This window comes from Fringilla coelebs (assembly GCF_963513975.1).
Source record: "Fringilla coelebs genome assembly, chromosome: 10".
Taxonomy (NCBI): Eukaryota; Metazoa; Chordata; class Aves; order Passeriformes; family Fringillidae; genus Fringilla; species Fringilla coelebs.
This window is the reverse complement of record NC_140036.1, coordinates 14,152,830-14,165,309: the sequence shown is the minus strand read 5'-3', so window position 1 is coordinate 14,165,309 and position 12,480 is coordinate 14,152,830. Positions and strand designations below refer to the sequence as shown.

At 43.5% G+C, this 12,480-nt stretch overlaps 1 protein-coding gene across 1 annotated transcript in view; it reads right to left on the bottom strand.

The window, feature by feature from the left end:
• FGF12 (fibroblast growth factor 12) overlaps positions 1-12,480 on the bottom strand; it is a gene marked incomplete at both ends in the record, with an annotated part of 97,340 nt that overhangs the window by 64,258 nt on the left and 20,602 nt on the right. The window contains 2 exons of the mRNA XM_084212134.1: positions 4,963-5,066; positions 11,925-12,035. Of these exons, the coding sequence (XP_084068260.1) occupies positions 4,963-5,066; positions 11,925-12,035 (215 nt within the window). The remainder of the gene's footprint in view (positions 1-4,962; positions 5,067-11,924; positions 12,036-12,480) is intronic.

Sequence of the window (12,480 nt, the reverse complement as noted above, 5' to 3'; positions counted from 1 at the left end):
GAATATTCCTTTTGTTCCCGTATTTATGAAAAAAGTCAGGGGACAGGAGGAGCTTTTTATCTCCCAGTTAATGCCTTCCTTCAGTGAGCCCCTTGAAATAGCCAGTGAAGAAGAGCAGGCACTCTGAAGAGAAATTTAAGCCACATTACATTGGTGTCATGCTGTGCTTTGCCTTTGAGACATTTCTCTCCCCCCTCCACTGACCTGGCTTCCTAATGAGGCCTGTAAACTAGGGGATCCCCCCAACAAGTGTGCTTTCTTCAAGGTTTGCAAAATGTCCAGGATACCTGCCTGGCATATCAGTACTTCTGACCAAATCAACTAGTACCACTGGAGATCAAACAGGAATTAAAGAAATGGCATTGGCAGGAGCAGGTTTAACACCCCAAGCCTATTAGGGGAGAGAATGCACTATTGTTGATTCCAGCTCCTGACCTTGGAGTGATGTAAACAGGAGTGCAGCAACCCTAGAGGAGTTGTAGCAAAATAGTTATAGCATTGCAAGCAGATTAAAAATACAGTTAATATACATACTTTCCCCGATGCTTGTTCATTATTATTCAAGACATGTTTATTATTCAAAATGATAAAGCAGAAAAAAAGAGAGGAAAAGAAAATGCAAAGACACACTGAGCTTTTAGCATGACTGGGGTTTTCTCAATGCTGCTTAGAGTTTTTTTTTTTATTGTGCATAATCATTGCCTTATTAGCAGGAATCTTTGAAGTGATTCAGGCTCTAATTTCAGCATTTCAAACTCATAGGTTTGTACTGAAAAACCATAGTGAGCTCCTGTAAGCAACCCATTTTTTTCCTGTGTATTCTCTATCTCTGCTAGGGTTTTCTACGTCTTCCCAATAAATTATGTATCACAATTTGCCATTTCAAAAATAATTAGAACTCCAAGTTAAACAACAAGGAATATCTGAGAGCAATACATTTTAGAAGAGAAGTGTTTTGCACTTGGGGCAATACCAATCCCAGCTGCAATGCCACTGAATTATAGATATCATCATATTGAGAGATGCACTTTCAGGATACTTGCAGTGACTGGGTGGACCTGTGGAGACTCTACACCCCCATGATGAAGATCTGCTCCAGGAAAACCAGGTTTGCCTCCCAGGCAAAATATTTCACAAGCACTCCCTTTCCCATGCCCCTGTGAGGTGCTGCAGGAGTAACAGAGGGAAAGCTGGGAACCGAGGGGAGAAACTTCACAAAGTTACACAGGAGAGGAAATTAATTTGGTGTTGGAACTATTACCTCCAGACAGACAGAAGAGCATGTTCTGAGTCTTCTCCCCTCAGGATTGATTAGGCTGTAAACTCACTGGAGCAGGACAGACTTCTTTATTCCATGTTTCTGAATCCTGTGCAACAACCAGCCTGTGGTCTCAGATTCTTCCCAAGTGCTGAGGTACTCTAAGTTATACCCACTGCCCTTCATTCCTTCTGTGCATTTTTACTTTGGCATCAAATGCTAACAGTGGATCTTCAGGAGAGTGAAGCCCCTCCCCAGGTGCTGATAGAAACCTTAGTGCACCCTCAGGGAGTTTACAGCTGCTGTACATTACAGGCTGTACATTACATTACAGAACACACCAATGACTCTGCAAGCTTGCTATGCAGACAGTGGCTTGCATGCTACTTTCTGCAAAGCAGGATACCTCCAACCAAAGCCTGATTTTCTAGTCTGCTTATCACCTAATTCCCATGTCGACCTCAGGGATAGCAATAACCTAGTCTGGGAGAAACTAAATCAGATATCTAGTGTGAGTAAGCAATGAACAAGTCCCAAACAGCTGCTTCCCAAGCAAAGAAGTTGTAGCATCTAATAAATTTAGGCCCCTAAAGCTGGCTAGGAATATATGGTTGGCTTCAACCCAGCCTGACACTATCCCTGCCTGAACAGATGAGGCAGGGATGAGGAAGCTCATTCCTGAAGGCAGTGATGTGGCTGAGCCATCAGAAGGTCTTGCAAGTTTCTAGGAAATGCTGTCTCACCACATTTGGCTTTAGAGGACTCTACTCAGCCCTACTTTTGTGTTAATCAACACAAGGAAGACTTTTTCCAGGGGCTGGTTATTCTAAGCCCATTCATTCAAGAGCCCATTGGCCTAAACTCAGAAGGAGCTGGCACAAACCATCCCTAAGACCAGGCTGATCACAGCCTCTGGCTTGATCCAGGACAGAGGATGTCAGCCAAGACCTCAGCTGTCACACAGAGATTAGACATCACCAAAAACTTCACAAAACAAAACCAAAACAAACCCACAGTGATGACATGTTCAGTCACAGCATCAATCTGGCTTCAAAAGGAGGGGAAAAAACCCAACCCAAACCAAAAAACAAACAAACAGAAAAAAACCATTACCCTGGACAATTTTATTTGAAAATAGTCCTGGACTTGAGGGTGTTCTAAGAAGTCCTTACAGAGCTTCCACGCAGCATGGAAGGCAGCCAAGCAACTAATTTATCAATTGGCTCATGTGAGCAAACAATATCTGTTCACTCACATGAGCCAACTGGGGAATGTTGACCCATTTTTTTCAGAAATCCCCCAAAAAGGCTATTGAAAAAAAGTCAGGTACATACACAGAGAGAACAAAGCTGTAGTTTAGGGTCTGATAAGCAAAGACCAGGGACAATGTGTCCCTTGGTGTGGTCAGCAATGAAGTCCAGGTAGCATGGCCTGGGGACCCTCACCCCACAAGGAAGCCTACAGCATCCAAAAGAGACTGCCTAAACAGGTTCTAAGCTCTTCTCAGACATATCCAGTTCTTTCACGGCATCCTGATCTCATCCCTTGTCCTTCACAATGAGCTTGACCCACGCTCCCAGTTCTTAACACTTTATCCACAAATTTTCTATTTTCTTGCCTTGGGGTTTGCTCCCAAGCACAATGAATTCATTAAGTTACTGCTCTAAGACAAAGAGCCACCAGTCATCACAAGGAACGGATCCAGAAAGGTCCATCACCCTGGAGCAGAGCATCACACATTTACTGCAAACAGAAACCTTGGATCACATTGATAAAATGAACAGTTTCACTCTTATTAGCTCAGACAGAGCTCAATGCCATCAGGCTGTGGCATGTAATGAGGTTCACTTCATTAACCACCGGCCATCACAGTGCATCCTTCCCCATCAGCCTTCCCTGATTAACCTTCCTACTCAAGACAGGCACACTTGTTGGAAACAAGCAGGCCCATTAAATCTCCCTCATTTGAATACATGTGTGATCTGGTGTCTTTTAGGATACTGGAAATGACTAACAGATGTGTTTCCTGGACAGCGTGGTCCTCCTGCTGTCTACCACCTCTTGGTGTGTCCCTCCCACCCTTTATCTCACTACTACTAGAGAGAGAAGATTTTTCTCTGCGTCTCCTCTAGTCTCTCAGCTGTCAAACATCATTTTTTCAGCACTCTATTTCTTCTGTTTCCCAAGACCCACACCTTTCCCTCCCCTGCACTACTTATTCAGAAAATGATGACCACTCATTGGCCCAAGAGGACCCCGTTGGCTGGCTGTGGCCCTATGATACACTCTTATTTCCTGCAATCCTGTATTTACAGGATACTGATGGTACAAAGAGCCTCAGCATTGGGCCAGAACTGTGTTCTGCACTGCACAAACAGGGCAAAGCATCAGTCCTGAGCCCCTGACAATGTGCCCAGAAGGACACGCAATAATGCAGTACCACACTGTGCTTGGTATTACCTTTAGGACTCTGATAGCTTTACAAAGAGAGGAAGTTTTCATTGTTAGTAAACCAATTTAATTTATTTAGAAGCAGTCAATTATGTTTACTGGGCTATGAAAGAACAGGAAGCGTCTGGCATCCACAGAGATCCAGACTGATCTGTCTCTTCTTGACAAGCAGCCAGTTTTGAGATCTACCTCGCCAAGCATACTAACACCTCCACTTGCTTCCTACCCTGAGCTGCTGGGGAGACAGAGCCTTGTCACATCCCAAGGGAAAAGGGGAAATCTCAGTAATGTGACCAGTATAAAACTGACCAGGAAGATGGAAGATGAAGATAAAAGTTAGGAAAAATTGCATAGAGCAACCCAAACTGCTGTCCTTTCAGTGGTCCCATCATCATGCTCATAACACTTCTGAAGCAAAAGTAAGTGCCCAGAGAAGAGCAGAATCACTGCACTGTAAATTTACACAAAGGCAGATGAGATTAGAATCTGGCTATACACTGTAAAGCTATCATAACTACAGAAATGAGAAGTGCATTATTAACTATCCCTTTTTACTATGTAGAACTAGAACAAAGTTATTTGAAGCATAAAAATTCTGGCAAAGGGTTGCCATATTTAATAAATCACTGAATCAATTATTCACTGTGAAAATCAATTACTTACTTTAAATGAGAATCTCATGAATAACCTCATGCCCTTTCATGCCATCTAAGAAAGTTATAAGGGAATTAGTCGGCAAAAATTGCCGCACTTATCTTTTATGTGCATTAAAAAGACCACACAAATACAGGGAATTTCTGCCAACAGAATAGTCCAGAACCCTTTTAAGACAGTCAGGATATTGCTGTGGATTTACACTCTAGTCAAAAGCAGAGTATGACCCATTGGGGTACCACCTATGATCAGTTATCTGGGTGCAATTCAGAAGCAATGCCAGTGAGTCCATGCTATTTCACAAACGAGAAATCAGGATATGACCAGCCAGCTCTACAAACGCCTCAACAACATGACCTACGTTAAGTACATCCTTAAAGGAACCGAAAGTGTATCTTCACAGGTCAGGAAATATTGCCATGAATCTCCATGGAGACACTATTAAGTGAATATTGTATGGCCTTGCAGCAGCTCCCCCCGCTCCTGATTTTAAAGGTTTGCTGATACGTGACTGTTTCCAGGAAAAGCTGGAAGTCCCGGCGCAGTCTGCTTCCTCCCACCTACAAAACTCCAGGAGCCCAACAGTGCAAAGTACTCACTGAGCTGTAGAGATATCCCTCAGCGTTCATGGCAACGTACAGACCTGCCTTCACCCCTTGGATTGCCACCACACGAAGGCCCACAGGAATTAGATTGAAAAGGGCTGTGAAAGGAAAAGAAAAGCAAATGTTATGGACACGTCGCCCTACATGGCCACTGCTGCTTTTGCCCCAGGGCCAGGCCACCCCACTCCTGCCTCTTCACAAAAGTGACTGCACTAGGATCAAGCATCCTGATTCCAGCTACAGGGAAGGACTGCAGCCATGGAGCTGATGGTGAAAGGAAATTTTTAAAAATTTGGCTGCCTCCCAAATGCCTTAACACACTCATCAGTCTGTCTGATCACTGCCTTTGCAATGCCAAGGGCTCATCTGTGCTCCCAAGCAAGAGCCCCATGATGGCTTTCTGAGGGCCAGCTGAGCCAGGGCAACTGCACATATACAGACTTTGCCTGCGGCAAATGCAACAACACAACTCAGTTTAGCTCCCCCTGAAACACATTTAAGCCTAGTCACACTTTCCTGCATTTGCCATATGCTAAAAGAGTACACAGACAGCAACCATGGCCAGAAGAATGCAAATTAACTCGACTGTGTGTTTGCCCATGTGATCCTGGGCTGTCAAGAGAATGGAGAAACTCAAGAAGAGACAGTGCTTCACTCTGGGACATCAGCACTGCTCCCCATTCAAGACCAGCACTAGAGAGGACAGAAGAGGACAAGATCTTCCATTATTCAGTTTTACTGCAGTCTTATTGATTAAAGCATTGCAACCACTTCCTCTCAGTTAATTACTTTATTGCTCGATTCCCACCCAGCAGACCCTGTATCTCATTGAAAGACTCTTCCCATGAGTATATACATTAATGTACTGTCAGGCTTTTGCTACATTTCTAACAGCATGGGCTCAAAGAGGAGACTATTATCAGCACTGATAGACTGAGCACTGAAACATTAGCATGGCTTTGTTTCCACTGAGCTTTATAGGACATGAGTATTTAGATGTTGCAGGATCCCTTGTGCTTCAGCTTACAAAGAGCTAATTAGAACTCATCCCAGGAAGCTGAAGATAGGGAAAGATGGGCACAGGGTCAGGCAGAAATAAAAGTACAAACACAGTGGAAATACTTCACTCAAGGTCTGTTCCTACACAACAGCTCTGGAACAAGAATATGCAATGCCACTTTGCTCAGGACATCTACCAGGCGTCTTGGCCCTGTGGTTTCAGGATTGCCTCCAAAAGAGGATCAATAAATTCCAGTGCACCTGAATATAATTTTTTCTTCACTTATTTCCCAAGGAAGACTGGATGACTCCCCTCAATGAGCTGCCTAAAATGGAGACACCTCAAGTCTAGTGAAAAACCCCTCATCTCAGCCTCTTCTTGTGCTTTTATGCACCAAACACCAAAGCATGTGCTGAAGTCTTACCAAATCCAGTGCCTGTATGTGTGTTTTTGGGAGAGAATGTCAACAGATGTATATGGAAAAAGCAGTCCAGGCTGGGTACTGGTCTGTGAATAACTGGAGTCAAGGACAGTGCTACTTTGGTACTGTCCCTAGACAAGACAAACACATCCCAGAGTAACTACTCAGCATGAGAAGTGTTGCCTATCCCTTTCTCCCTACCATGAAGGTCTAAAACCTTCTGCAATTAACAAGTCTATAAGCAATTCCCCTTCCCTATTTCTTCCTCCTACTGAAAAATGGAGCATATTACTGCTAATAATGAAACAAAATGGGCATCATCATTCATTTCCTACAGCCAATTTGTCTTGCACAGGAAACTTGTGACAGACCATTCAAAGCATTCATTAGGCAGCAAGGTGATAACACCCAGAATTAGTGGTTGAGAAGTTCCACTTGGAAGCACCCACGTGTTTCCAAATCTCTTTCCACCTCTACGTGCAAAGGGAGCAAAGGAACAATCCTACTGTGCTGTGCTACAGTAGGAAGACCAGTGCCAGTTCCCAATTCCCTGGGACCCTGCTGCACCCATGATCATGGCAGAGCATCTCCTCCTCTGATGCAGGGGAGCAAGTGGGCAGGCAAGCATAAGGACACAACGCTGGCAGAGGTAACTGGCAGTCAAAAGAAGTGTTAGGAAACAAATATCTTCCTCTATTAAAAAAACAGTCGTTTGGGTCAATCAAGATTCTGTCAATTCTCAAAGCAATGTCTGCACTCAGATCTAGAAATACCTTTGTAGAAGTTGATGCCTTTTACTATCACGCTTCCAAATAAATATTTCATATTTTGAACACATTTAAAAGCTCATAAGCTTAAAAGTAAGAATGTAAAAATGGAGGGAAACTCCTCAATCAACCTCAAAAGCAAGATGTCTCATTTTTTGTCTCACAAAATAAAATCTGATTTATTTGAAATAGCAGACTTGAAAATGGTAAAGAGGACTAGCTGTGGTAGAATAGAACTGGACACTGGGTGTGCTGATGTGAGAAAGAGAAATTTTAAAAAATGCTTTTAAAACTGTTTCTCTACTGCAAATGGAACATATTCTATGCCATCTGCAGCTTCATGGAAGGAATATGCTCCTTTACTTCATGGGCAAAAGGGAAAAAACTTGAATATGTTTAATATTTGTGCCCCTTTTCTTTCATTACATCTTACCATCTTCAACCAGTGGTATTTACACCTGACCCTACTACTTCTAGCACACTCCAGTCCTAAATGCATGAGTACATTTTCACTGTTATGTTATGGTAATTTACCAGCTAAATTCTGAATGTTTGTTTCCTTATGGGTCTAAGTTATCTACAGAAATGGAAGAGTGAGGCAGGACCTGCCATACACAAGGTGTGCTCCTTATGCTCAGCTTTAAACAGCAGCAAGTCAGAGAAGCTAAAGCAATTTATAAGAGATGATTTGTTCTTGAGCAAGATATTTGTGCTGCACGTGAATAACAAAGAACTGATGGAGGATGCAATAGGCCAGAGCAGCCTCAGTGCATGAGGTGGTGAGGATTAAGTTCCTGAGAGGAGTGAGGAAGGCTGCTGAGATGATCAAGAGGCTCTGGTACAAGACATAATGAAAGAAGAAGCAGAGGGGACTGCATTTGCTTAACTCAAAGAAGGCAAAGCCACAGACACATTCTTCTCAGAGGAACACAATGAAAGGACGAGACAGTAGACAAAAGCCTCAAATAGAAATGAGGACTGGATATGAAGAAAATTCTCTACAAGGAAAATAGTGCAGCACTGGAACCTGAGAGGTTATGAGAGGTTAGGGAATAGCTAATTCCTAGAAATGTTTCAAAGAACTCAACAAGGCTCTGTACAGCTGAAGATAACCCAATGGGTGGGATGCTGGAATGCAAGCCTCTTTAATCTTTTGGTGTTTCTGGCTGGAAAGCCTCAAAAAATATCCTAGATATGCTGGGCTGTTTCCCCCTGGTCAGTCCAGTTCACCTATCCTTTCTGTACTGCCCATTTGCCAAAGCTTTTCAGACATCCAGCAGGATTGTGTGGGCAGACAAGGAAGTGCACTTGCTCTTATGAAGGGGCATGACCCTGCTCAGCCCAGGGGAGAGCAGTGCCAATGCAAGCACTGTCAGCAGCAGTGAGCCCTGAAAGGCCATTTGAGATCACTGGAGCTGGAAGGAAAAGATACTGCCCCAAGTTGGGGGCCATACATCAGAGGAGGAACACAAACAGGGGCCATACACCATGGAAATGCACTCCAGTGGGAAGAGAACTCTTCACATATGCCAGTGCCAGTAGCCAGGGAATGTGCCCCCTTGCTTACATTGAGATGACACGTCTCTAACAGCATGGCAGAAGGAACAGATGTCCCAAGTGCTGGCTCCTGGGAAGCTGGCTGGATGCCCATTCAAATGCCATTAGAATTTGGCTTCTGGGTTTTTTTTCTTTAAGTGAGAGGAGGTGGAAAATAAATGCCATCAGCTTCAAGAACATACATAAAATGGGCAACAGATAATTAATTTTAAAATTGCTTAAATATTAGCAGTTCCTCTAGTATAAATAACTGGGTTTTTATTAGAACTTTTAATTCCATCAGATGTATCTGAGGGACATGGCGTGTCTCATTTTAAACATTTATTTTGTCAGAGTAAACCAACCTAATGTATTCCATGAAAATTATGCATCCTTTCACAATGCTAATTTGAATAATCAGTATGGGGATACAGAACACAAAGCAATGTATGGAACACGGTGTTCACCAGCTGTTTAACTGTGCTAAGATGACTTCTGTGTGGAGAGTAGATGGTCATCTAGGGTGGGAAGGATCCTCTTGTGGCCTTCTAGAGTGTCCTTCCCTGCTGTGGATGCAAGTTAACCAACCACTCTTCAGGGATGGGAAAATATTATTTATCTAGTCTTTGATGAGTTTTGCTCTTGCACACACTTCTGACTGGCTGGTCAGGAATCTTCTGCAGAAGCACTTCAAAACAGAAAACTGCAGAGAAGCAAATCTGTAAACTGTTCACTTAGACAAGTAACTTTTGACTTTTTTCTGGTCAAAATTTGACTTTTTTTTTGGAGAAAGAGAAAGGAAAAAAAGCAATCAGCTTTATTTTGGCACTTCCAAAGTGCAAAATGTGATTTCATTTCGAAGCTGTAACTGGAACTTTATGTATTCTAAGATGTTCATTCACACTGAAGATTTATTGTTGAGACCATGTGGTAAAAAGCTATGTAAAATTGAATAAAGCACAGTCCTAATTTCATTTTCAGGAGCCAAATATTATCAGGTTGGATTCTTTCCCTCTTTTGAGATCCTCTGAGATCAGAAGATGGGGAATTCTTTGGCTTCAGTCTTCTCTCAAAAACTTGCCTAAACTTTCCAGCATAGTCCCTGACTTTGAGCCAGTGGCTTGGCACACTTCAGTGAGATGCCTCCTGTCCCACCAAGCTGCTGAGGCAGAGCTGCCATCTCACCAGATAAATTTACACTCTAGAACTGTACTTCAGCCCATCTATTTCCAGTTAAGAACACTGGGTGGAAGCAGCTCTCAAGTACTCAGCACCTGGCCAAACTCCTCTCTGACATTTCTGGGGGGGGATAAATAAATCACAGCACTTTGGGCAATGGGGCTCAACCTCAGCCACAGGAACTCAGGAGGTTCCCCTGCAACCACTGAGAGTGCAGCAGCTTCCCTCATCTCCCCTGTCACTCTGAAATATTGCAGAACTGCTCTTGCATTTCTCTGCTGTTTACCTTAATTCATCCCTGCTCCCATTTAAGCCCATTACTTTGTTGTTCAGTCCTCCATGATAGATGAGGGCAATGAATCCCTGTCATCTCTAGCATATCTTCCCATATTTTTGACAAATAGGCCTCCAATGGGATTTTCTGCAGTTTAAGAACACCCCAGGTATTCCTCCTGTAAGAAAAAGCAGCTAATACAGCTCACTGAACTCACCCCATGTGTTGGTGTCTGTCTGAGAGCATCTCAAGGCCAGACTCTTTTGAAGGAGACCTCCTGAGTCTCTGAGCATAGCTGTGTGTGTCTGTCCACAGATTCTCCTGCTCCACACATAAATCAGAAATTGTCTTACTGCAGTTTGCAGTATTTAATTTGTTCAATATGAGTGTATGAAAAAGGACTAAAACCTGACATTTGCATTTGATACAGGCCACGTACAGGCAGATGCAGCCTCTTGGGTCGTTCCACAAGGGCTTTGCCAGCCAGCTGCAATTTCAGTTACCATCTTCCCACAGCTCCTCTCTCCTGTATGGATCCCCAGCCCTGAGCTGCCTGCAGCAGGGCAGCCCCAGAACCCAGCATGCTCCTGCTACAGCACCCTGCAGCTTCCTGGGGATGGGGTACACACCAGGGATGGGGGCTGCAGCCACCCTGCACCTCTGTCCAAGTGCACCTTCACAGGACAATGTCAGGGTGCACCCCTACTGTCACCCCTCACCTGCAGCCCAGGCCCTGCCTTCCTGGAGGAATGCCACCTTCAATCCAGCCAGGAGCTTCTTTAAATTAGACCAAAATTTGTCTGCAAATCAAGCAGGCTCCTCCTTTCACAAAGTACATGAAGTTTGCTTCCATCCACCCTACCACAGAGATTAACATTTATTCACCTCTAATAATGACTGGGAAGCCAAATTCCAAGCTGGCCAAGTTAAATACCCCTTTAGCAATAGTACAGGCAGCTCCAAACCATATACATAGATAATAAAAAGCAAGACTTGACTCCTACCCTGTTGATGCAATTTGTGGCAGCAAGGATCTGAGCTTAACTGCCCACTCAGGGACAGCACTCTGATGCCTATGAAATGCAGAGATGCTGCAGAACACATTCTACACCCTTTTAAACCTTTTGAAGACCTTTGGCATTGACAAAACAACTTCCTCTTCAAAAGGAAGATTGATTCCTGCTTTACATGTATTTAAACCAGTATGGCTCCTGCACACGGCCATGGGCTCTGCTGCCCTTTGTTGTCCAGCACAAACTCAATCCTTTTAAACAGGGTTTTGGAAGATGACCTCCTTTGACAAGGTCATTTGATACCCTCAGCCCTTACACCAGCCTCAAAGCACGAGACTTCAGTGAACAGCTGCTTTTCTCCAGCCTAGAAATTCCTGATGCTTGCTGAATTTTTGAGGCTAAAATAGTGAAAACGATTTTCTCCTCTTCTCCTTGGAGAGAGAATTCCCCGTATCCTTTACCCACGTGGCATGTGTATAAATATAATCTCCTTTCTCTTCTGGCAGCAATTCAAATCATGGGTTTTATTCTCCACCCCACCCAGATGGCAGTTACAGAATCGGGGCAGGAGGGAAGAAGATCGGAGAGGAAACATATGAAATTATACTGGCAAGATTTAAAGGGGACGGATAGATAGAAAAAATATGCAGAAAACAGCTGTCTTCCTCCTAATTTGATCCTTTCAAAAATGAAGTTGCACAAGTGAGACCCACTAGGTGATGCATTTGATTGTAATTGGGTTGCAAAACAGGCTAATTTTTCTTACTGTAGTCACTGTTTTCGTCCTTGGTCCCATCAATTGTACCATCTGGGTGCATCTGCAGGAAGTATTCCTGCTGGCTGAATAACCTTGTCACAATTCCTTTCAGCTGGGGTTCTGCAAAATAAAAATAATAATTATTATCAGATATACTGAGTAGCACAAGACCCAATTTGCTTGTCCCCCATGAAGCCCTGAGTAAATGTAGAAGTGCTTGGCAGGTAAGACTGCTTTCAGTGATTCCTTTCAAGCATGCCTGTAAAATATTCACATATAATACACAGACAGGCAAATACAATTGAGATCAGATGAGCAGGTAAAATGAAATGCATACTTGGTGCAGTAGAAGCAGATTATGGAACATCAATTCTCCGAAAGTTACCTACCAAATGGAAGTATTTAGATAGTGGATGTATTTAGAATATGCCACTTGTTCAGAAGAGAATTTGCTAGCACTGTTGCAAAGAATGTGCCCATTGTTTCTTATGCTGCTTGTGAAGCCAACCACCTTGCTTTTTGTATGCTTGAGTCACTATCAGGCAGTGCCAGTTTTATGCCAACG